Source organism: Neofelis nebulosa, chromosome 3 (assembly GCF_028018385.1).
Source record: "Neofelis nebulosa isolate mNeoNeb1 chromosome 3, mNeoNeb1.pri, whole genome shotgun sequence".
Lineage (NCBI taxonomy): Eukaryota > Metazoa > Chordata > Mammalia > Carnivora > Felidae > Neofelis > Neofelis nebulosa.
The window spans coordinates 76,060,515-76,085,604 of record NC_080784.1 but is presented as its reverse complement, the minus strand read 5'-3'; the positions used below and the strand labels follow the sequence as shown (position 1 = coordinate 76,085,604).

The 25,090-nt window shown below is 37.4% G+C and overlaps 2 protein-coding genes across 13 annotated transcripts in view; one reads left to right on the top strand and one right to left on the bottom strand.

The window, feature by feature from the left end:
• Positions 1-725: 725 nt before the first annotated feature.
• On the bottom strand, positions 726-10,872 carry TIGD4 (tigger transposable element derived 4). Of its 4 annotated transcripts, none has more exons than XM_058721142.1 (2): positions 10,547-10,872; positions 726-3,658 (listed from the first exon to the last, which is right to left on the bottom strand). In XM_058721142.1, the coding sequence occupies exon 2, from the start codon at positions 3,118-3,120 to the stop codon at positions 1,585-1,587; it is 1,536 nt and encodes a 511-aa protein (XP_058577125.1). In that variant the 5' UTR covers positions 3,121-3,658; positions 10,547-10,872; the 3' UTR covers positions 726-1,584. The 4 variants fall into 4 exon arrangements, with proteins under 4 accessions (XP_058577125.1, XP_058577126.1, XP_058577128.1 ...); XM_058721143.1 differs by lacking the exon at positions 10,547-10,872 and adding an exon at positions 8,556-8,681; XM_058721145.1 differs by lacking the exon at positions 10,547-10,872 and adding an exon at positions 8,544-8,677.
• Positions 10,873-11,034: 162 nt separating this feature from the next.
• The window catches only part of ARFIP1 (ADP ribosylation factor interacting protein 1), a 129,752-nt gene continuing 115,696 nt past the window's right edge, over positions 11,035-25,090 (top strand). For 2 of the 9 annotated variants that reach the window (XM_058721150.1, XM_058721147.1), the window contains exon 1: positions 11,062-11,306. The gene's annotated coding sequence lies outside the window, so the exon portion shown is untranslated. Of the gene's footprint in view, positions 11,307-25,090 lie in introns of all 9 variants that reach the window. The other 7 variants (XM_058721153.1, XM_058721149.1, XM_058721151.1 and 4 more) reach the window with 6 other exon arrangements.

Below are 25,090 nucleotides of genomic sequence, written 5' to 3'. Positions count from 1 at the left end.
AATGGTTAAATAAGAACATTTTATAGTAAGATGGTATGAAAGAAGTGGAGAAAGAGAGAGAAAAGAATTACTGAAGGCTGGATATATGCCAGGTACTCTAATTACAGCCAGGGCTCTTAAGAGAGATTAAGGTCCATGATTTAGGTACACAATTCCAATCACGCTAAAATTTTAAATCAAATCATTAATTAAAATATTTTCAATTAAGCTTCAGTAATCTATATTTCACTCTATGAGAAATTTCCTTCAGCTTAATATATTTTTAAGGCTTACTATCACTAAATCTCAAAAGCAGAGTAAATCAACAGTGGAAAATAAAAATACTTTCTATAAATATTTCCTTCCAAATGTGTCTTATGTTGGCAGACTAATAATTCATAATAAAAATAATCTGTATAACATTTTACACTTTTCCAAAATATTTTTCAAAGGGTACCCTAACTTATATGTAATACATTAAATAAGCATGACTTTTAAAATGTAACAACAGAAAAGTCTGACACATGATATTTTTCTAGTTTTAAAGATGATTTTATGGATGGAGAGTAAATAATTTCATACAGTATTTTCAAATATTCTATAGACAAAACTTCCTCAAACAGAAATTTAATACATTTGAAAGAAAAAAAGATTAAATATATCAAAATATGCTGAAAACACTCAGTTTTTCCTGAAAATAAAATTCAGTAAAATCAAGAAATAATTAAATATTATAGATTAAAAGTTTCAGCTGTTAAAATTAGAAACATAAGAACCACATAAGATATTTTCTTTTTTAGTAACTGCATATATATCTTCATATATACTTTTCAAGAGTAATCTTATTAAAATATATTATAAGAATTTAACAAATGTTTCAGTAATGTATTTTTCTATTAAATGTACACACATACATATAAATATTTAGGAAGAAACTATATCATCTTCTGGTTATAGATGACAGAAAGAATCTGATAAGGTCATAGTCTTTCATTTGACCTTATATAGAAATAACTGGAAAGTAGTGAGACATATATTTTTAATCATTTTGGTATATAATTGGGTCAGGCTTTATTTTCAGTGCTTATTCATAATTTCCTGTTAGCAAGATAAGCTAGTTACAAGAAAAATAAAGTAATTTAAAATTAATACTTGATATGAGGCTAGAATATATGTCTTTATAAAAATAAATATCTAAGTAATAGATATTTTATTTCCTAGACGAGGTAGATAAATTAAAATATTCTAGAACATGATCTGTGCTTTAAAAAAAAAAGAGAGAAAAATAGCAATCACCAATTCAACCTGTATGAATCAAATAGCTGGAGAGTTTTCTATTTTTGACATATGTACCATATATTTCAAGTACAAGGCCTCTGTAATACAGTTTCTACTCCCCAAAACCTTGGTAAGTTGAAATTCATATTTTTCATTTATTTACTCTTTATTTAATCTACCTAGGGCAACTTTGCTATTCAGGTCAAAGACATGTGCAATTAAACTAAAGATAGCTAGTTTTTAAATTTTTTGTGTTTAAGTGGTAGTTTCCCTTCATATACCTTATCTAGTAAAATACATTAGGAAAAGATGTTATACCACAGATAATTATTTAGATGATGAGTTAATAAAAATTTCAAGGTCTGCTAAAGAATTATGAAGCTCCTCATTCATATCTTGACTTCTAAGAAAACTTTTCAGAGTATCTAAAGCAGTTATGGCCTCATTTTTTGATGGTAAAGGGAGCTCAGTTCCTAGAGATCCACCATCATCCTCTTCATCAGAAGTATAAAGCCCAGTTTCATCTGATTTACTCTCTTCAGTCCATACAGAATCACCTCTTGGTGCCGCTTCGCAGGTCTCCAAATCATCATCGAGGGCAGCATACTCTTCTAGAGATAAACCTTCAGGAAATTCCACACCTGCTGCCTGAGCATGGGCAACCAAATCAAGACCAGTGTCTGTCTCTGCATTTGTCTTGTCACTTTCTCCCTTTTGAGATTTGAATCCTGCCTCTTCATAGCTCTTAACAATAGTCTCGGGGGTTACAGCCCTCCAGCAAAGGTGCAAAGTATCAACTGCGTCTAGTAGGGAAAATGTAAATTCTTTGCTGCCTTCAACAGAGCTTAAAAATTTTTTGATAAGACAATGTCGATATTTGATTTTAAGGCTTTTAATAACACCTTGTTTCATAGCTACAAATTTGGAAGATACACATGATGGTAAGAATGCTAACTCAATGGACTTTAGGTTCTTTACCTCTGGATGTGAAGGAAAAGAATCAACAAAGATCACCACTCTTCGTTGCTGGGCTTGAAATTTCTCATCGAGCTTCCGCATCCATTGTTCAAATACATCTGAGGTCATCCATGCCATCCTGTTAGCTTCATAACACACAGGCAATGATTTTATACCTTTGAAACAATGTGGATTTCTGTGTTTTCCAATGATGAGCAAAGGAAGTTTCTCTGAGCCATCCATGTTTGTCCCAACCACTAGAGTTATTCTGTCTTTACATAACTTTCCAATTGAGCACGTTTCTCCTTTAAATGCAAATGTATTTGTAGGTAACATTCGATAAAGCAGCCCGGTCTCTTTTATATTAAAAACATTTTTAGGATGATAATCATTTAAATAATAAGGAAGTACATTTTGGTGCCAGACAGTTGAAGGGTCTACTGAAACACCTGTAGCTTCCACAGGTTGAGCTCTGAATACTAAACCGTACCTGGATTTAAAGCGATCCAGCCAACCGTTACTGCACTTAAAATCATTATGTCCCAGTTTCTGTGCAAAATCATTAGCTTTTAGACGTAGCATTGGACCATTAACTGGTACATTTAGACACTGAGCAATTCGATACCACCTCATTAATGCCTCTTCCAGATCTGTGTAAAAAGCAGTTCTCAGTCTTTTTCTCTTTGGATCAAATCTCAGAGATTCAAAGGCTTCTAGAACTTTGTCTTTATTCTTCATAATAGAAGACAGTGAATTTTTCTTTATTCCATATTCAGCTGCAATTTCTGCCTTTTTCTTGCCACTTTCTACTGCGTTTATAATGTCGATCTTTTCTTCAATGGATAAACTTTTCTTTTTCTTCACTGTTACGGGCAGAGTCGAGGCATCCACAGAAGCTTCTGCCATCTCAACCAGTGCTTATGTAGAGATTTCTCGTCTTTCTGGTGTCTGTTTCTTTAAATTTCTTTTCCAAAATGATACAAATTGCTGCTTTCTATCCCGCTTCACATATTAAAAGTTGGCAAGTGTCTACTAGTCTTAATTCTCAGGAAATTGAGATGTATATATATTTTTTCAAAGGCTCTGAATAAGGAAAATGTTATATGCAACTAGAATACTTTAGAAGAGAAACTTCCTTCCCAGGACCTGTGCGGCTCAGTTTATAGTTTATTCAGAGTTCCAGAAGTCAAGCTAAAATAGAAATCTCATTATGTCAAACCTGTCCAGTCCTGCCGATATATTTTTGGAACTTCAATCCTTTAAGATGATCCATTTTATCCATGCATACTCAACCTCCTATTAATTCTCCACAGAAGGCCTCAGAGATAAGAAGGAATAGCATTCAGTAATTTTCATGCAAAATGTTACCCATTAATTTCCAAGTCTCTTCAGGGTAGAGAAGAAAGTGGTAGACTCCTAGGACCTGATGGTATATCTTCTGCCTCTTGAAAATGTAAAAAAAAACAACAACTTATTTTAGCAATTATGTGTCAATCGAATATCAAAAAGAATATTTATACTAATTAGTTATGCTTTTAATAATAAAGAAAAGAATGGGACCATGTTTCTGAAAATATAATAACCAAAGCTTCCAGGAGAAAGGCTTACCTCCTAAACGGCCTCGGTAAAAAGCCCTGTAGCTTTGCTCTATGCGTTTGAATTCTCACTTGCTTTTGAATCTTTTGTAATATACACTTTCAAAATAATTCAGACAAACTTAATCTGTTTTAAAAATGGGCACTTACCAAAATTAAAAAACTAAAAATTATGCTGGATAGATCTTTGGTGGCTATTTTTCACATGAAGTCATAGCCTGCCCCCTCTGACTCCTCTAAAAGAAAAACATAGTCAGACAGTAGTCACAAGGTTCAACTTTTAATAGCACATGGGAGACAGTGTCTCCTTTATAGGAGTCTGGTAGAAAAGGCTTCACTAAAAATCAAAACAAGTGATTCGATTACAAATTTTAAAAATCCAAGTCTTATTTTATCTAAATGCTTACAAACCTAGTAACTTTTCCATCAACTTGACACATCAGCCAGACGCGCAGAGGCCAGAAATAGTTGACAAAATGCATAGGAATAAGCAAATTCTTACGAGGATATAAAGCAGAAAAAGACCTAGACTAAGAGTAAGAAGGAGAGTGACCATGGGTCTTACTTAATGTCTCAGGACCTCCACTTCCTTATCTGTAAAATAGAGCTTATTATAGTGTAAGGATATGGGCTTTGGTGCCAGCCACACCTGAGTTGACAAGTGATTCTGCCATTTAGTACTTACGGGATCCTGGGTAGATTACTTAACCATTTGAAGCTTCAGCTTCCTTGTTTGTAAAATAGGTGTAACTACAGCCCCTACCAAATAGGGTCATTGCACATTCAATGAGATTCAACGAGAGAGTGTGAAGTGCTCAGCCCAGTATTTAGCACCTTGCAAAGTGTTCAGTAAATGCCTGGTCATGATCTCGTTATCATTATTTTCTCTCTAACGTCCCTTTGGCTGTGACAATCTACACAGTTCAAAGATTTTACAAAATCCTACTTGCAAACTGAAGCAAGAATCCCACCTTAAACATATACTGAAAGCAGAGATCTTCTTAAATCAAACAGTACTGTGAGAACAGTCACATGGACCAGATAAGCTTGCCCCTACCTTCCCAGGTAGCACCTACTATACTAGAATCTACAGGCTTCCGGCCTACTGCAGGCCAAGGTAACAAGCTAATTTGATGAGCAGGTGTTACTGCTGTGTGATATAGTATGGGCACTCCATTCCTCTAGTTTTTCTCTTCTCCCAGGTTTCAAGATGTCATATGCATTTTTTGCACAAAATTTTTTGACAAAACTTTTTGTCAAAATTCCTCCGCCTTTGCCGTCTAAAAAAAGTAGTTTTTATCATAGGAATTACAACCAGTAAAGGAGTTTTGTTGTTGTTGTTGTTGTAAAAAGACCTTAATAATAATTATGATAGCCCAGGGCTTTATTTTCCAAACACCTTTACTTCCTGTATTTCAAACAACTCAGGAGGAAGATAAAACTGAATTTCAAAGCTCATGTAGTTATAACGTGGTTGAGGGCACTAATATAAAATCTACCATTCTCTTCACTATATTACAGTGCCTTTGGATCACACTGGTGTGGCCTCCTTTGATAATAGTTGTACACTCTGTGTCCCCAGCACCCAACAAGGCAGCATTTGCAATGCCTATCCAAAACCCAACAACAACAACAACAACAACAACAAAGCAACATCAAACCTCTACAGAAGAATAGGCCTTTATGAATTCTGTGAACACAAATAGCAACCATATCCCAACGTTAGGGTGGGCTGACCTTTCTAAGTAAATAAGCTTTGAGCATTCAACAAAAACAAACAAACAAAACAAATTTGCTCATATATGGGACCTCCCTATACATATTTCTGCAATTCCCTGTAAATCTACAATTACTTCAAAACAAACATTTTTAAAATTTTTTTTAAATTTTAAAAAATTTAGAGAGAGAGCATGCAAGTGGGAGTGAGGGGCGGGGGGGGGACGTGGGGGGGGAGGGAGGGAGAGAATCTTAAGCAGGCTCCACGCTCAGTGTGGAGCCTGACATAGGGGTTCGATCCCGTGACCCTGAGCTGAAATCAAGAGTCAGATGCTCAACAGATTGAGCAAACCAGGTACCCCTCAAAATAAACATTTTTAAATATCTTGCTCTTATTAGGAAGATACCAACCTTTAGAAATTGAGGTAGCAAGAAACAATTTTTTAAGACAAAACCACACAGAACTACTCTCCAAGAGAAAAAGGGACTCTCCCAACTTCTCCCTTCCTTCTTTCTTCTGTTCTTTCCTTTCTTCTTCTTTTCTTCCTTCCTTCCTTTTTTCCTTCTGCCTATTTCATTTGTTAGAAATAAACCCTCTCATCTCAAATAACAAGGATTACAGAAAAAAATAACTTGAATTTCCTCCTTCACTCCCTCTTAAATAAAGCAATATAATATACACAGAGATTAGTGATTATCTTGATCAAACTGAAAATAATGATGTTCATTTAGGAAGATATTAGTTGTTTTCTGAGAGTTAACAGTATATATTTCCTTCTAAAACAAGAGTGAAACCTATAATTTTCCATGGTAATATACAATATATGTTTATACCCGAAACAACCACATTTCTGATGCTGAGCTAGACAAGCCAGACTTCTTTTCCCTAGAAAAGAACAAGGCACCAATACTGCTTAACCAATGAAGCTAACATTTTCCATTCTTGCACAGTATAATGTCTGGGATATTTCTTGCAGGGAGTAATGGCAGTAGCTAATATTTCTCAGAAGTACCCATTCTCTCAATTATGCTCATTAATCATTCTACTCCCTGAAAATATTACAGCAGAAAAATACCGTACACATTAGATACTATTTTCTCCATGTCAATGGTAAAGCTACCTAAAGAAAAAGAATTGGCAAGTCACTAAAAAAGACTTACCAAGTGAACTCCAAGTAAAGGAAACAATAATCAATTCTACTGGTAATAAGAGAAATGTAAATCTTCTTTCAAACCAGGAGATACCCTTTTTGTTTTTTGTTTTTGCCTACCAGAATGGCAGTATCTAGTGTTTGCCAGAATATAACATAGGTTGTGAGGCGGTATATAAACGGGTACAAAGCTTACAAAGGGCAAATTAGTAACATGATACAAAAATCTAAAAAATGTGCATCACTTTTATCCAGCAAGTCCATGCCTATGATTTTATCCCCAGATAATAATTTGAGATGTAAAAATAATCTAGCTTACAAATGTATTCATTTCCTACTCCTGCATTTAGTAGCTTAAAACAATACCCTCTTATTATCTCACAGTCCTGCAGGTCAGAAGTCCAGGTGAGCTCAACTGGGTCCTCTGCTTAGGATCTCACAAGGCAGAATCAAGATGTTAGTCAAATGGGACTTTTATCTGGAGGTTCTAGGGAAGAATCTGCTTGCAAGTTCATTCAGGTTATTTGCAGAATTCAACTTCTGTGGTTGTAGGACTGAGGTCCCTGAGTTTTTGATGGCTGTTAGCAGAGACTGCTCTCAGCTCCTGGAGGCCTCCTTCAGGTCCTCGACTGTGGCCCTTTTCATTTCAGCAACAGAGAACCTTCCTCCTGTCAAATCTCTCTCATGCTTTGAATCTCTCTGCCTTCTCTGGTGCAATCAGCAGGAGAAAACTCTCTGCTCTTAAAAGGCTCATGCAATCAGTTTAGGCCCATCCAGATTATCTCCCTGTTGATGAACTTAAAGTCAGCTGGTTGCTTCTGCAAAATCCCTTGTACATGTAATAAAATATTACAATGAGAATGATATCCTATCATGTTCAAATGAGAGGGAATTATACAAAGTGAGAATCACTGGAAATCATAGAATTTTACCATACAACAATATTCCTCCCACTGTTGTTTTAATTACAGACAAAATGGGAAAGAACCTAAATGTGTAGCAAAAAGGATTAGGTAAATAAATTAAGAAATATATATGCTAAAATACTGAGCCACTGAAGGAGAGCATTTAATGATTGGAAGAAAATTCCATAATATATTCAGTGAAAAAAGCAAAATACAAAACCATATGCCAACAAAACCAACATACACTGAAAGTTACATGAGGACAGGGGCTCGTGGCTATTCCTACCATGTTTAGTACTCAGCAAACAGTAGGTTCTAAATAACAATTTGTTAAATAAATGTAGAAAAATATATATTTATAGAAAAAAGACATTGACAAAAATGTTCAGTGTTAATTCTAGATAATGGAATTATGGATAGCTTCAGTTTTTTTCTCTTTGTAGTTAAAACAATTTCTACTCTTATGTTCTAATCATACTACTATTCACAGGCTTCTTAAATGTTCCATTTATCAGTACCCTCCAACACAGGGTTTGTTTCCAGAGAATTACATTGTGCAATCATTAACACAACATGTCTCCATGAAAAGGGAGCTGATGATAGAGAGTGATAAAATTATTGTGACATTACCAGAATCCCCCTAGAAAAGATTTGAAGGTAGCACCTCTTACTTTCTCTTGAGAAAGTATTATTTGTAAACAATATAAAGTATTTAACATCTAAAGCAAAGAAAAAAAGTTGAATGCACATTTCATTCATTCAGAAAGGAATAAAATTCTTTAACCTGTTGCCCTCTTTCCTTCTTGGTCAATAAATGAAATATAGGCCGTCAGAGTTCCCCATAAGCCAAGTGAAAAAGTGGCACCTGATTTTGCAAAAGCTGAATAATAGCCAATAGCAGTACAAAGGTAAATGAGTAGATAATCCCCATATCATAAACATATATGGCAGACAACTATTACCTTTTTTCTTACCTCTCCAAACATAGATGTCAATTTAGAGAAAAGTAGTAATCTTCTATTCTTCCTAAAGAGAATGGGCAGGCAGAATTCCCCAAACTCTAGGGCAAAGAAAAAGAGAGAGAGAGAGAGAGAGAGAGAGAGAAAGAACAAGAGAAAAGAAAGAGAGAAAGAGAGAGAGAGAGAGAGAGAAAGGAAGGAAGGAAGGTAGGTCTCCATCTAAGCAGAGTTAGATTTAAAATAAGAACTTTCTGTTAGAATCAAAAATTTCCCCCAAATCAAAGAATACCAGCTTCTGCTTTCTTTTTCCAAAATAAAGTTCATAGTATTTCACTGTGTTCCATCACCAGCTGAAGTAGCTTCCAGTGTTTTCTTTGAGCCAACCTACATTCTAATTTCCCTCGGAGCAGCAGAAGTCATGGGAAGATTAATCCTGTGTGTCGCCCTGTACTATGCATGAGGACTAATCATGCACAGTACCAGAAATGCACTGACCAAAATACCTAACATGATTAACAGCACCTTCACTAAACAGAAATTAGCATGAGTTCCAAGTGGTTCCAAGTCCATCAGAATCTCTAGCAAAACCACCAGCAGCTGCCAAGGAAACTATCCAGCTAAGGACAAATAATTAAAGCAAGCATCCACCCTTCCAATGTAAGAAACACCTCTGAGCCTAACAATTTAATAACTAGACTGATTCTAATGAAGTTAAGCATTCCCGAACTCAAGAGACACCTGGCAGGAATCGTTAAGACACCAGCCAACTCAGTCACGTACAGGTCATTCAAGCACGACTGAGCTCAGCCATGCACCTCTTCCTAGTCACCCTTCCAGAACTCTAAGAATACTTGCACTTTGCTACTATGTTCCATTCTGTTCCTATACAAGAACGGCAGTAATTATTCTAGATTGGGATCCTTTTCTTACAATTGAAAAGACTAACAGGATGGCTCTAAACAGAAAACTCCACAGTGGGCTATAGAACTGAAGATACAGTTTAAGTGAACTAGCATATATATTTGCTCTTCTCTTTTGTTAGGGACAGAGCCACTTAAGATAAGGGTCCTTTATACATAGATTTACATTTTGGGACTTGAGTACTGTTTTTGTCAGAGGAAGTGTCCTGGAGATCTCAGCTGATAAATATTGTTATTCACTTCTGAAACATTTGCGTTGTCGTGGGTATTAACCATTTATGACTATGGGGAAGATATTTGTACAGGGATATACGATTCACTATGCTGAAACTCCCTAGAATTTGTAAAGGCAGAATTCTGCCTTCGGGCACTTAGCCACTAAAAATGTATCATCAACTAATATGACAAATAAAGGAGGTAAGAAGTACGGTCTTTAGACCGTAAAAGAATGGTAAATTCTACGGAATGCACTGTTACCCTTCGCATTTCTACAAGTGAAGTGCTAAAAATGACCACCCAAGGCTGTCAAAGGAAATGCAGTCCGGAGCCTTGAAGGGGGATGAATGTGGATGGATCAACTGTATGTACTGTAGGCAAACGAGCTTCAGGTATGTCTAGCACCACTGCACAGCCATACATTCCCTCCATTGAGTTCCGGGGATGGGGAGAGTATCCAAAGTACAGGTTGGGGTCTCAACTTAGTAAACTACAAAGGGCTCTGAGAAAAAGGATTGTTCGGCGGTTTCCGTAGAGAGGGCAGTGATCTGCTTAAGAAGAAATGGGACGGGCAAATAAAGCAGAAATCAGTCATACGGATAAAGAAAGAGGAGCAGGAAATAAAAGTATCCGGGATCCACCGTTAGCGAGTGAGCAGTGCAGAAAGTGATCACAAAGACAGCAAGTGACAAGAACTCAGGGATGCCAGGCTTGGGGGTCTGGTCTTCCTGAAGTGGGTGGACGTGAGCGACGCAGCCGGAGTGGGGCGCTCCAGGCACTGGGGAAGCGATTGTGGGAAGCCCGCATCCCGTCTGTTCCCTTAAACCCGCATTCCCTCCACCCTCCCACCCGCCGCGGGACTGAAACAACCTTCTAAGTGCTCTCCAGCAGCTGAGAAAGAAGCTTTGGCTCTCCTGTGGTACGCGTGGCGGCGAGCTACGTCCACCTCCACCTTCCCGCCGCCGGCTCACCGTCTGCAGGGGGAACGCCTAACGCGTGAGGCTGGGGTGTATAAGTAAGAAAGAAGGGATGCTGAGGGCTTCTGGAGACCTCCGACCCCTCAAGACCAGGCCCGCGCGCGCCCTTCCGCAAGCTCCCAGCTCTGGCAGATGCATCGGGACCCGAGCGCACACCCCTCTGTGATCCGGCCGGAGCCAGAAAATTACCCGGGCAACGGCGCCGGCGGAGCCCCGGATGTGGTTGCTAGGGCCGCAACGGGAGGGGCGGGGCCAGCCTCCAGGAGTGGGGCGGAGGAGGCCTCAAGGGAAGCACGCTGGCACCACCGAGATGCGGCTGGGCCGGGCCAGATTGAGGGAGAGAGAGGCCGTCCAGGGCCAAGGACAACGCTACTTCCGGTCTCCTCACTTCCGGCTCCGCTGCTCTCAGTGCTGGTGCTGCAGGCCGGGTTGAGAGGCAGCCGGTCTGTGTGTCCTCGGCGGTTGGTCAGTGTGAGGCGGTGACAGCTGCAGTTGCTCCCCGCCCCCGAGGATCCGAGGTGCGTGGGGGGAGGGGAAGAACGAAAAGGCCTAGGTCGCGTTTCCGCTCACTTCTTGCCAGGTTTGAGGCTATTCCGGAGAGCAGCGGCAAAGATAATCCTCGACGTGAGAGCTGCCGGGTTCCCCGCAGACAGGTGAGGGCGGTGCTGGCCCGCCGGGAAAGAAGTGGGAGGGGGTTGGGGGTGGGAGGAGGAAGGCTGGTCTGAGGTAGTTGGCGGGGGTGGACACATTGCTTGTGGAGCTTGCCATTCCAGACTTTTCACTAGACACTTCTGCCCCTCGTCTGTGACATATCTGCCCAAGTATTCGGCATTTGGTTTCTGCCCCGACCCCCGGTGTCCCGGAAACAGCGGGTGGAAAGGGAAGACTGGCCCTTGCAGGGCTGCGCCCTCTCATCTTTGCATGCATTGGGTGGGAAAAGGGTTGGCAGGATCCAGGTCTTTCTCGGCTAAGTCTCGAAGTGGGCCACCTTCAGGTTTGGTGTCCAGTCTTTATTTTTCTCCTCCGCTCACTGCATCCCCTACTTCCTCTCTCCCGCAGTGAGAGGAATGGAGATAGTTGGTAGTCCCTCCAAGAAGTTCACTGGGCAGTGGTGCAGGGAGGAGCCTTGCCTAAGAAATGTCCCAAGTCTGACTGTGCTTGTGAGGACGGCCAACGAATGCTGGAGTTTGGGAAGGAAGTCCTGCTGTCGTCTTCTCATCCGTTCCTTTTTGCCAAGTTACTGTTTACGTGTCTAGGAAAAGGAAAGAGGTTTTTGTTCTGTTTTGTTTTGTTTCAAAGAACAGCTTCTAGACGTTTTCCCTTTTACTTTATTACTTCCTTTGTTTTGCTTTCATCTCCCTCTTGTACCCATTGATCTCAAAAAGTTTGTTGTTGATACTTCCTACAGATCCTTAAGCCACCCCCTGTTAGGATTTCTGTACCCTCCCTTTGTTTTCTCCTAGGTTAAAGTACATGATTTCTCTTACTTGGTCCTTTTTTTGTTTTAAGGTTTATTTATTTACCTTAGAGAGAGCGCGTGCTCGAGCACGAGTGGGGGAGGGGCAGAGAGAGAGGGAGGGAGAGTATGTCAACTAGGCTCCGTGCTCAGAGCTGGACTCTGGGCTCTGTCCGACCAGGGTGAGATCATGAACTGGGTCACACCAAGAGTTGGATGCTTAACTGACTGAGCCACTCAAAGCACTCCATCTAACTCAGCTCTTATCTGATAAGGAAAAATGGAATATTTACAGAACTTTTCATAAACTTGTGCTTTGACCTACAGGGGTGTGCTAACATTAGCCATTTAATTAGCTTCATTGGCATGGAAATGTGCACCAGAATTGGTTATGTTAAAACAGTCTTGTGTTAAGGCTGCAGGCCATTTCATTGCTGCTGTCTCAGAGTGACTACAATGGACTGTGTGTTAATAATACTGCTTTAACTCTACTTTTCTTGTTTGTCCCATGGTTTTTTGTTTTCCTTGCTCAACATGACCAACACCCTCTCCCAACCACCACATCTAATGCTCATTACCTGAGAAAATAGAAAATATTTCTGATTTTATTTTTTGTATGAAAATCTCTGCCTCCGTTACTTTCATTCCTTTTCAAACTGATAAATTAGTTTGCCTTAATCATGAGTTATGCGTGGGGTCCATGGTCTAGAAGTCTGTAACTTTCAGGGGTCTTCCTCATCCCCACCTTTAAAGTATGTGCAGTTTTGTTTGAATGCATTTTGGAGGGAGGTAGGGGGGATTGTCCATTTTAAAAAAACCAAATTCTTAAGTACATAACCTCCAGATAGATTAAAAACTATTCCTTAGTGTCTTGTTTAAGTTAATGACAACTTTTTTTTGTGGAGCTTTTTATTTTTTCAAACTGTAAATAGCTAGTATTGGGAGAGTAGAATGCAGAGATTCTAGGCATTAAACTGAAATTTCTTAACTACTTCAAAACATCTGCGTTTCTAAATTCCTTCCTAGACCTAGAGAAGGAAGTAAGACTGCCTACTTACTTAGTTCCTGATTTGTGGTTTTGAGGTTTCTTTTTAGGGATAGCTGTTTGTGGCCAATGCTGCGGAGATCCAATGGGTTTATAAGTTAATGTGTTTATTATTATTTAATACGTATTAAATATCACCATCCTGCTTGGTACAGTTCAGAATTAAAAAATTACATTTTGGTTATCCTATGCTTTCATTTTCTTGTTTTTTACTTGAGGCATTATTTTAGACTTTGGCTTTGCTAGGAATGGCAAATAAGATGGTTTAGTAGTGTGGTTCATAACTTTTGGTATGTTGCTGCTTATCTAGTCATCCCCTTTCCCTCTATTCTATATCAAGTATTTTAATGATTGTTCTTTCATATAAAAAAGTTAGTATCCCTCCAAATGTAGTACGAGTTTAGAGTGTGTACTTGAACTTACCGATTTGGTTGCCACATGTTTATTGGTCGAGGGTTGAAGTTGTAAAATGTTTGACACTTGCAGAAACCTATACAGCTGGTCATAAGCTCATGCAGAGCAACTAGATTCTTCTCACAAAGAGAACTTCCAGCTGTCTAGCATCCTAACTTGGGGGAGAAGAAAACATAATTTCATAAAGAGAGGATTATGCTAAATTTGCTTCTTTCTAAAAAGGTAATGACAGAGTCAGAAGATAGGTTATATCTGACACCATACCAACAGTTAACATTTGTTTGCTTACTATGTGCCGGGCCTTATGCTAATTGCTTTATGTGATTATCTCATCTAATCCTCACAGCAACTTTTACAGGGTGGCTAAAATCCCCATTTTTATAGATGAAGAAACTGAAACTAAACAATTAACTGAGGCCAAAGGAATCTGCTCAAAATTACACTGATGGAGCCAGGATTGAACCTAGTAGTAGACTAGTCTAGTCTAGACTGCTTCTGCTGTGTTTCCGTTACATTGTTTTTGGCATGACTTCGGGATATCTCACCTGATTTCTCTATCAGCTGTTAAGAAAAGAATATGTTTTCCCTTAATAATCTTCAGTAGATGAACACCTTGTTGAATGTCCTATCTAAAAGTATGACCAAAAGAAACGAACTTGGAGAAAGCTTATGGAGTATTATTTGGTAGAGTTTTCCCATCAGGATGGATATAAATCTGTGTGTATATGGAGTGTATGTGCATTTATGACATGAAGAGTGGTAAATGAGAAAAAGGTTTTAAGTAATAAACTTGGCTTTGTGAGATTCTGGAGGTATAAATACATTTGAGAATGATCAATTTGGGATGGAGAAAGGAATAAACTCAGGATGAAGGAAAGAATAAGAATAAATTCAACAGGGAATTTAAGATATTTTGGCCATGTATGAAAAAACTAACAATGTATGTACACACTGGAAAGAGTAGTTCTACATAATGAAAGATGATGATTTAGGGACCATGACAGTCTAAAACTATGCAGCAGCATTAGTTCTAGGATGTATGAAAAAGACTATAAAACGAAAGAATCTGAAAATAATCTTGTTATCTTTGGCCTACTACCTTTAGGCAAACATGGAAGCCACCGAATTCTCAGATTCTTGCAGATTCTCAGCTGTTTTCTACAAAAGTATATGTTTTCTTTTTCCTTTATTCCTTTTCTCTTTCTCCTATCTCTGATTCTCCTCTCCTCCATGACTTCTAAACCTTTGTCTTGTGGTGGTCATAGATAGGTGTTACTGGAAATTGCTCTAATCTTTTGTGAAAATATGGCAATATCTTTGCCATATTCTCATCTAAGAGTTTTTTATTTTGTTTCATTTTTGAATATCTCTGATAGCATTGGACTAAACAGCTCCTTGATCTTCTTTAGCCCTTTAGGGAACTGCGAGGCACTGTTTTTGAAGCAGGATCGTAAGAACAGTGGAACTTGTGATGAAGCCTAAGTCATACAGAGGAGAGAGTCGGTTAGCCAACTCCAGTTGCTGCTAGCATGCGATAGTATTTTAGAGCAAGGCTTCCAAATTGTTCTGCATCATGGCACACATAGAAAATGATTATATTTGTAGGGCAGACTATATTCAGGCTCTCTCTGGTTCCCTGAAGGCTGAGGGGGCAGTCATTGTTTCAGCACATCTGTAATTCATTCTCGGCATACTCGTTGGAAAGCTTTGTCTGGGACAAGAGGAATATGTTACTCTTTGTTTAATACCTTCTGTTTATTTAGCATGTAATAATTTACAAAGCACTTTCATATACTCAGTTTTCATATACATAGTTTTATTCTAGCCATATCAAGTGGATATGATAATATTACCATGTTAGAAATGAAGAAATTGAGATTTTAGCTAAAGTGCTTTGTATAAGGTCACACACCTAATAAGGGATGGAGTTCAAATCCCAGGTGGAAAGAGTCCCTAGGGGTTAAATCAGTGGCATGTAGCCTCCAGGATGGCCAGCCCCCTATCTGTTTTGTTTGAGTGCTACTACCTTCAGGGCATCTAGAGCAGTGCTAAGTCCATAATAGTTGTCGTTTATTAAGTGCTACTTTGGCTAGGCATTATGCTTTATAGATACTGTATATTAAGTATTCTTATTTTCTGTTAACAAATGAAGAAACAGGTACAGAAACCAGCAGAAGTAAGTAGTCCAAGGTCACCGGCGCTGTAAAAGGAGAACCACAGACTCACAATCGCAGTTGTTCTACTCCAAAGCTTGTACTCGTTTCATGATAGTGACTAAATGATTTCATGACATTGTGGGGTACAGATTGGGTTCCAGTTAAAGTGTGTGACATTAGTGGCAAAGGGTGATGGTAATAAAGGGAGACAGGCGAGTGGACTGTGTTTATTTTTGGCAGGTTCAAGGTTGAGTTCTAGAGATAGTGGCTGTCTAAAAGGATTTCCGAGGTGTTTGGAGATGGGGGTGGGAGAGAAGAGTAATGTGATAAAACTCAGAGAATAACTTGGGCCATTGTGCTACAAGTACTTCTAACAAAAGGGTTAAAAATACAGATCCTCTTCAGATATGAGTAAATGTTAATTACAGATTATTTCTTAAAGATAGATGTACAGATTATTTTTATTTTGTTCTTTCTGTATTTCCTAATTTTTCTATGTGGCATATTAATTACTTTTAAAATTAAAAATATGTTTAATTATACAAGTAATATATATTCTTGAAACTAAAATTCGAATAATGTAGTGGGCAGATGGAATGAAAGTTTCTAGTGCTCTAATCCCTCTATCACCCACAACCACTCACAGTTAATTTGCAGGGTAGTTGTTGGGGATTAGATGAAATAGATGAAGAAGTTCTAAACCAGCTCTAATACTGTAGCCACTAGCCACGTGTGGGTATTTAAATTGGTTAAAATAAACTAGGATTAAAAATTCAGTTCCTCAGTCACACCAGTCATATTTCAGGTGCTCAGCAGCCACATGAAGCTAAGCGGCTACTTTATTGGACAGCACAGGTATAAAACATTCCCAACAATGTTCACCAGCCATGCTAAAACCTTAAAATACTGCATGATTAGTGACATAATTACTGTACTATTGAACCAAGATTTTAAAAAACTCTGTATTTCCCGTGGTGCCTAGCAGTTTTCGTTTTAGCTGATGAAATATTATTGCCATGTTCTCTCTCAGCTTTTGTTTTAATTAAATCCAGATGGTCAAAGTCTAATGTTTTTCTTGGATATTTGGGGATTATAGTTAGCTGCTTTTCTAGGCTAAAGACGACAGCTTTTCTAAGGGTGTGTTTTCGATCTCCTCTGTGCTCTAGGCCTACTGTATATCTTGCTTCCTTGTTGGCACCCTCTGTTGAATATATTAAAGTTCTCTCAAATACAATATGTTTACAACTAAATTGATTTCCCCCTCACTCCCACACAAAACAAAACAAAACAAAACAAATGTTCATTTTTCTTTGCTCCTTATTTCAGTGAGTGACTGTATTATCTTTCCAGTTGTGCAAAACAGAAAATTAGGAGTGATCCTTAATAACTCCCTTTCCCAGTTACTGTCAACAAGTTTTATTACTCTTACTTTTTGAATATCTCTTTTTTTTTTTTATAAAATTTTTTTTTTTAACGTTTATTTATTTTTGAGACAGAGAGAGACACAGCATGGACGGGGGAGGGGCAGAGAGAGAGGGAGACACAGAATCGGAAGCAAGCTCCAGGCTCTGAGCCATCAGCCCAGGGCCCGACGCGGGGCTCGAACTCATGGACCGCGAGATCGTGACCTGAGCTGAAGTCGGACGCTTAACCGACTGAGCCATCCAGGCGCCCCTTGAATATCTCTTGAATCTGTTTACGTCTTTCCATTTCCACTGCTACCACTTTAGTTGTTACCATCATCTTGCCTGAAATTTCTATAGTAGCCTCCATTCGTCTCTGCTCACTTCTATTTTGGCCCCTCTCTAATCCATTATCCATCCTGGAGGCATAGTGGCTTATTTTGAAACACGCATCTGATTGTCACTTTTCTCTCCTCCCCAATCTTTCTATGACTTCCCATTGCTTCTAGAATAAAAATAAAACTCCTTAACAGTGCTTAACTCATCCTTGCCCTCCAGCCTCATCATTTACCATGTTCTGCTTAACTCTCCACTTCAACTGTGCTGGCCACCTTTTAGTCCTTTGTACTTGTCTTGATCCTTGCCATTACAAGGCTCCTTATTAGCTCCTAACTATCCTTCACACTTCAACAGAAGTTTTGTTTCCTTAGGGAATACTCTAACCACCCAGATCATACATTTACCACAGTTACAGTTTACATTTTGTGTGTGATTATATGCCTCCAAACTCCATGAAGATAGGGACCAAATCTTACATTCTTTTTTGGCTTGTTCTTAAATCCCTATCTTCTAGCTCAGTACCTCATGCCTAAATATTGCTTGAGTTTCCAAGTATATAGTATTAAAGATTTCAGTTCATGAAGTTTTAGACTACAGGATTTTGAATATAACTATTTTTAATATAGTAGTTAAAATAGTAGTTAAATTGAGTTATACTGTTTCTTAAGTGTATGAAAAATCTTATTATAAGTTTATATTAATTATTAAAAGCTATAACATATAACACAGTATTCTTAGATTATTTTATAATCTCTTATTTTAGAAAAATTTTAGATTTTTAGAATTATTGCAGAAAATGTAGAGATTCCTGTATACCCCATGCCCAGCTTCCCCTCTTATTAACATACTGCATTAGTGTGGTACATTTGTCACAATTCATAAACCAATATTTATATGTACTAATGTTTGTTCAGATTGCTTCAGTTTTCTCCCAATGTCCTTTTTCTGTTCCAGAATACCACATTAGATTTAGTTGTCATGTGCCCTTTTGGTTTTGACCAGTTCTCAGACTCCTTGATTTTGATTATAAGTTGATAGTTTTGAGAGTTACTGGTCAAGTATTATGTAGACTGTCCCTCAATTGAGATTTGTCTGGTGTTGTTCTTAGGATTAGACTGGATAATATGTTTTTGGGAGGAAGACCCACAGGAATAAAGTGACATTCTCATTATATAAAGAGTAAATATTATCAGTGGTTGTTGTTGACTTAGTCCCCTGGCTTGAGATTGGGTTTATTAGGTTTGTCCTCCATAAAGTTACTCTTTCCCCAACCTTTGCATATTGTACTTCTTAGAAAAAAGTCACTATGGGGCGCCTGGGTGGCGCAGTCGGTTAAGCGTCCGACTTCAGCCAGGTCACGATCTCGCGGTCCGTGAGTTCGAGCCCCGCGTCAGGCTCTGGGCTGACGGCTCGGAGCCTGGAGCCTGTTTCCGATTCTGTGTCTCCCTCTCTCTCTGCCCCTCCCCCGTTCATGCTCTGTCTCTCTCTGTCCCAAAAATAAATAAAAAACGTTGAAAAAAAAATTTAAAAAAAAAAAAAAAAAAAGAAAAAAGTCACTATGTGAAGTACATGCTTAAGAAGTAGGGAGTTATATTCCACCTTCTTAACAGTGCAGTATGTACATAAATTTTTTGGAATTCTTTTGCAAGGGAAATTTGTCTCCTTGTCCTCATTTGTTATTTAGTCATTTATTTATATGAATATTGTCTTGTGGATATTTATTTTATACTTTGAGTTATATAATCCAGTAGTACTTTATTTTGTTGCTTAGATTACTCCAGCTTTGGCTATTGGGAGCTCTTTCAGTTCGTTTTTATATCCCTTTGACATATCCCTATCGTTGTGAGGATTTTGTTGTTTGGTTTGTTGTTGGGATTTTTTTTAGCACATCTTTACTTCCTGGCACTACATGATGTTCAGGCTCATCTTGTATATTTCCTGCCCCAGGCCTAGACTCAGCTATTTCTCCAAGAAGTGCTGGTTCCCTTTACTGGAGAATGGTATTAGAAACCAATATCTGGGCACTATGTGTGCTCATTCTGGCTGCAGTTGCTTCTAAGAAATATACACCAACTCATGTAAATACGCGTATCTATAAATTTTTCTATATGTTACTATCTGTGTCTGTGTTTAAGCTGTATTCTTACTTTATTCTGAAGCTTTTTTCCACTGAAAAAAATATTGAGGGGTTTACTTTATATAGTTTTGGGAATTTAGTTACAGAATTAAAGTAACTCCCCAGTTCTTTCGGTTCTTGGTTGGCCTCACTGCTAATATTCTGGAACACAACTAGTTATCTATGAAGAATTCAGGAAGTACTTTAGTTTTGAGACTCTTATCATTTTACTTCTCATTAGTTTCTCTGAAACACAATCTAAATGGGGAAAATAAGACTTTCCCAGTTAATTTTATTACTTGGTTGAAAGTTAGTAATGATGGTGGAGATGGGAATAGTTGAATATTGATTTTTATTTATTATTATTATTTTTTAAGTTTGTTTGTTTGTTTTTAGTAATCCATACACCCAGCATGGGGCTCAGACTCATGACCCCAAGATCAAGAGTTGGATGCTTTTCCAGCTGAGCCAGCCAATCACCCCTGAATATTGATTTTTAAATTGTTTCCCATTATTACCTGTAATGGGGAATTAACTATATTTTGTCAAAGCTTTCTACTTTTGAATTGTCTAGACTGATGAGCAATGCAATCTTAACTTATCACTAAAAGGACTTGTAGGTGTATGGTAAAATAGCTTTTACAGATATAATTGTTGACATAAGGCAGCAGCATAATGTAAATGATTCGTTATTATCTTATTTCCTTTTATTTAGTTATACTTATGAAAGGGAATGTAATTGTACTTTGAACATATTGTGTTGTGAACCATTTTTAGTTCAATATTATTTGCATTAGATAGTAGGGAAAAGGATTTTTTCCTTACGTTAAGACTACTGTCATAAAAAAGAAAATTAAATTGTTTTGACTACAGCAGAAAGCTTCTGTATTTTAGATGTTATTTTTCAACTCTGAACACATGTAGTTACTTAATGTCACTATATGTTTTAACTAAGTTTTTTTATTGTAAGTTAGTTCAACTTTAAAATTAGTATTAAATTATGAAATTAAAACAAGTCTTTCCATTCTGTTTATTCATAAGCGAGAAAAGCTAGACATATTCTAATAAATTCCATCAAGAATGAAAGAAATAGAGTAACTTTCTTTAATATTTAGCCTGGCAACCAGTCTCTGGAACATCAGCAATATAATAGTCTAAAGAAACTAAGCAAATTTAAATTAAAGAAAGCCCAGGTTTTGCTACTTTTTGCTTTCAATTTTCTGTATTTACCTCCTTAGCATTGTCCTTATCTCACCAGTTCGAACTCCTTGGTCACATATATTAATAATTATTTATAGTATTTCTTCAACGTTTTTACTAAAGTACCTCTAGAAGGAAGTATCCCTCTTCAGATGTTTCTTTCTCCTCCCCCGCCAGATGTTTCTTTGGAGACACATATTTTATTACAAAACTTCAAGAAATTTCTTAGAAGACTTATGTATATTGTTTTATTCAAGTGAATTTTGTTTTAGATCCCATAATATTCTAGTACTTATTTTAATAAAAAGAATGTAAATTCTCATTCCAATATGATGTGCCATGTTTATCCTGTTTACCTCTGCCCTGTTTCTATTTGCCTTCCTGTGCCTTGAGCACACCGTTTCAGACTCTGTGTGGTATGTGAGTACCTTAATTTGAAAATTCATGGTTTCTGTTTAACAACATCATCCCATACATACATCCTTTAGTGTTAGACTTCTAACTTCTAGTCTTTAATTCATTGGAAACATGGAGACTGTAAATGTAGTTTTTTCTTTTCTGGCATCCATAGAATCTTCTATTTCCTCTTCCAGTATCCTGGCAAATTTGGTACCTTCTGGCCTCTCTTTCTTGGGTCCTTAGGAAGAACCTAAATGCAATTAATTAAGTATTATAGGGTATAGAATTCTCCCTCATTGAATTCTGGTTAAAGTTCTTATATAATATATTCCCCTTGGATAGATCTAGTTTATTCAGTTTATAGAAATTAAAATATGATTTTAATAATAAAATAAAAAATAATCCCAGACAGTTGGATGAATTATAAACTTCGGGTGATATTATTTAAGCACTTTTTCTAGTGCTCATTAATAATTCACGCCAAAGGTCATTTGTTCTTAACACTCCTTAGTTAATGAGTACCTCTGGCTGATTTATAGAATCAGAGCCCCAGAGATGACCTGAAGCATTTTTGGCCTGCAGTATAAATTTGCTTAAGAGGCTTGAGCATTAATGGTAGTTTTGAAAGAGTAGCTTATCATTCTATTTTGAAAACAGTTTTTAAAGATAATATGTGTAAAGATCAAAAACCATGTATCTTAAACAGTACAAACTAGAAGTCATTAACTTTTTAAATCTTTTTGTTCCCCATGTATATTAGTTATCAAACTTTATGAACAAACTTCTAAAAAATAAATGTGAAGTAGGTCAGAGCATTTAAAGAATATCAGTAAAACACAGATTATTTAGTACCTATCTCTGTAATTCTCAGAAATTTGATTTCCTGTTTCTCTCTATGTCCAGGGTTATTTGACCTTTTCTTCAGTTGGATGATAATGATATATTTTCCTAATTGATGCTACTGATTAATACAGAGAAGCAGATGATAACTTCTGTTTCATAAGAAAGTAGAAGACAGCGAAAGTGAATTGCCTTAACTTTCTTCTGTTTTCTATTCCACTCTTTGCTATCTCCAGGGGTTCCTTCCTTTCCTTCCTCCTTTTCATTCTTCCCTCAGTGGAAGAGGTTTCCTACTTTTAACTAAGGGTAATTCCTCAACCTTTGTTGAGAATTTCTTTCCGTTTTTAAAAAACTAATTTTGATCTAATTTTAGACTTGCAAAAATAGTGCAGTTTCCTTAGATTCTTCACCCCACTTCCCTGAATGCTAACATCTTACATAACTATAATTATCAAGAATAGGAAACTAACATTGGTATCATATTATTAACTAAACTACAGACCTTATTAGAATTTCGCTAAATTTTCAGTTGTCTTTTTTTCTGTTCCAGGATCCTATCTAGGAAACATGACACTTTTAAAGAGTATTGATCAGTTATTTTGTGGAGCATCCCTTAGTTTGCGTTAGTCCAGTGTTTTCTCATGATAGGCCTGAGCTTATGCATTTTTGGCAAGAATATCACAGAAATGATGTGTCCTTCTCAGTGCAGTGTTTCAAGGGGATTATGATGTTATATCTTACTACTGGTAATTGCTTGATCACTTGGTTAAGTTATATCTGTTGAGTTTCTTCACTACGAACCATGATTTCCTTTACTGTCTTTCCCTTTTCAGTTCGTAAGTACCTTGTGGGAGATACTTGAAAATTACGTAAACCCTGTTTCTCCTCTCTAACTTTTGCCTTCTAATTTTAGCATCTATCAGTGGATCTTGTCTGCAACATTTATTACTGTGGTATTTGCCAGATGGTGATTCTGTTTCCCTCTTTTCTGTGTTTATTAATTGAGACTTTGTCATATGGAAGTATTGCCTCTTTACCCCCATTTACTTATTTATTTGGCTATTTATATCAGTATGGACTCATTTGTCTTAATCTATGGGTCTAAATACAGTATTATCATAAGTTATTTTGTTGCTCAGTTTGTTCTAGCATTGGCCTTTAGGGGTTCCTTCAGGTTGGTTCCTGTATTCTTTCATTTCCAGAAAATGTTCCAGACTCATCTTGTATTTTCCCTGCTCCAGCCTTAGAATCAACCAATTCTTCTAAGAGTTACAGTTCCTTACTGAAGAATGGTATTTAGAGGGGCGCCTGAGTGGCTCAGTCGGTTAAGCCTCCGATTTTGGCTGGGGTCATAATATCACAGTTCATGGGTTTGAGCCCCATGCCGGGCTCTGTGCAGACAGCTCAGAGCCTGAAGCCTGCTTTGGATTCTGTGTGTGTGTGTGTGTGTGTGTGTGTGTGTGTGTGTGTATGTGTGTGTGTGTGTGTGTGTCTGTCTCTCTGTTCTTGTATTTCTTTTTGCTCTAATGAACAGAAACATGTATTTTCTTATATTCCCTTTGTTCTTACATGAAGGTAGTACACCTATAAGTATTCTTGGGCTTTGTGTTTTTTTCATTTAACAGTATGTCCTGGAAATCACTCCATATCATAGAGATCTTCCTCATTTTTATAATAGTTGCATAGTACTCTATTCTTTGGCTGTGCCATGGTTTATTCAGTCACTTTCCTATGTATAGACACTTAGGCTGTTTCCAATATTTTACATTTATGAAGAATACTGCAATGTCTATGTATTTTTGTATTGCTGGAGGTATATTCCTAGGATGGATTCCTAGAAATGAGATTGCTGGGTATAGCAGTAAGTGCATATGTGATGATGATCTTAGGCATCACTAAAGTTGCCTCCAGAATGGCTGCGCCAATTTGTATTCCCATCAGCACTGTATGAAAGTCCCTGTTTTTCCGTACTTCCTCACGAACGGAAAGTTTTGTTATATTTAAAATTTTTTTGCCAGTCTGGTAGGTAAGAAATGGTTATCTCGGTGTTGTCTTAACTTGCATTTCTCTAATTATGAGTGAATTTGAACATTTTTATATGTTGGAGGGCCATTTTAATGTCTTTCTGTGTGTGTGTGAATTTTCTGTTCATGTCTTTTTCCTGCTTTCAATCTGGTTTTTGAGTTTTTTCTTTTTGTTTTTAAGAGTTCTTTACAGTAGTCTCCCTTTATCTGTGGGGGATACATTCCAAAACTGCCAGTGGATGCCTGAAACTGGGGATTGTACTGAACCCTTTATATACTGTGTTTTTTCCTACACATACATACCTATGATAAAGTTTAATTTATAAACTAGGCACGTTAAGAGGTTAACAACAACAATAATAAAATAGAACAGTTATAACATTATATGGTAATAAAAGTTTTGTGAATGTGGTCTTTTTCTTTCTCTCAAAATATATTATACTGTACTCACCCTTCTTCCTATGGTAATGAGAGATGATAAAATGCCCATGCGATGGGATGAAGTTGAAGTGAATGATGTAGACACTGTGATGCAGTGTGAAGCTGCTGTTAATTTTTTGACAACATATCAAGAGGAGGATAATGTGCTAATCGACCATAGTTGACTGTAGGGAACTGAAACACAACAGACTAATATCCCTAATATGTACAGTCGTTTTCCTTTAGCTGCAATTTTACTTTCTCCAATTTCAGTTACCCAAGGTCGTTACTGGAAATCATGTTGAGAAAATCTCCCTTAGTTCCCTTTTCCTTGAGTACTGAATTTTGAATGGATGTTGCATTTTGTCAAAAGATCTCTCAACATATGTGAAGAAAACTGTGTTTTTTCCCTTAGGTTTAGGAATACAGTATATAGTAATAGATTTCCTAATTGAGCTAGTTTTGTATTCCTGGGATAAATCCCAATTGTTCATGTTGTATTATTTTCTTAATGTGGTATTGGGTTCGGTTTACAAACTGAAATTGTAAAATTGTTCCCTCCAGTGTATTTCAAAAGTAAAAATTTGTTTCTTTGCATTATAATACCTAACGTGGTATCTTGTAA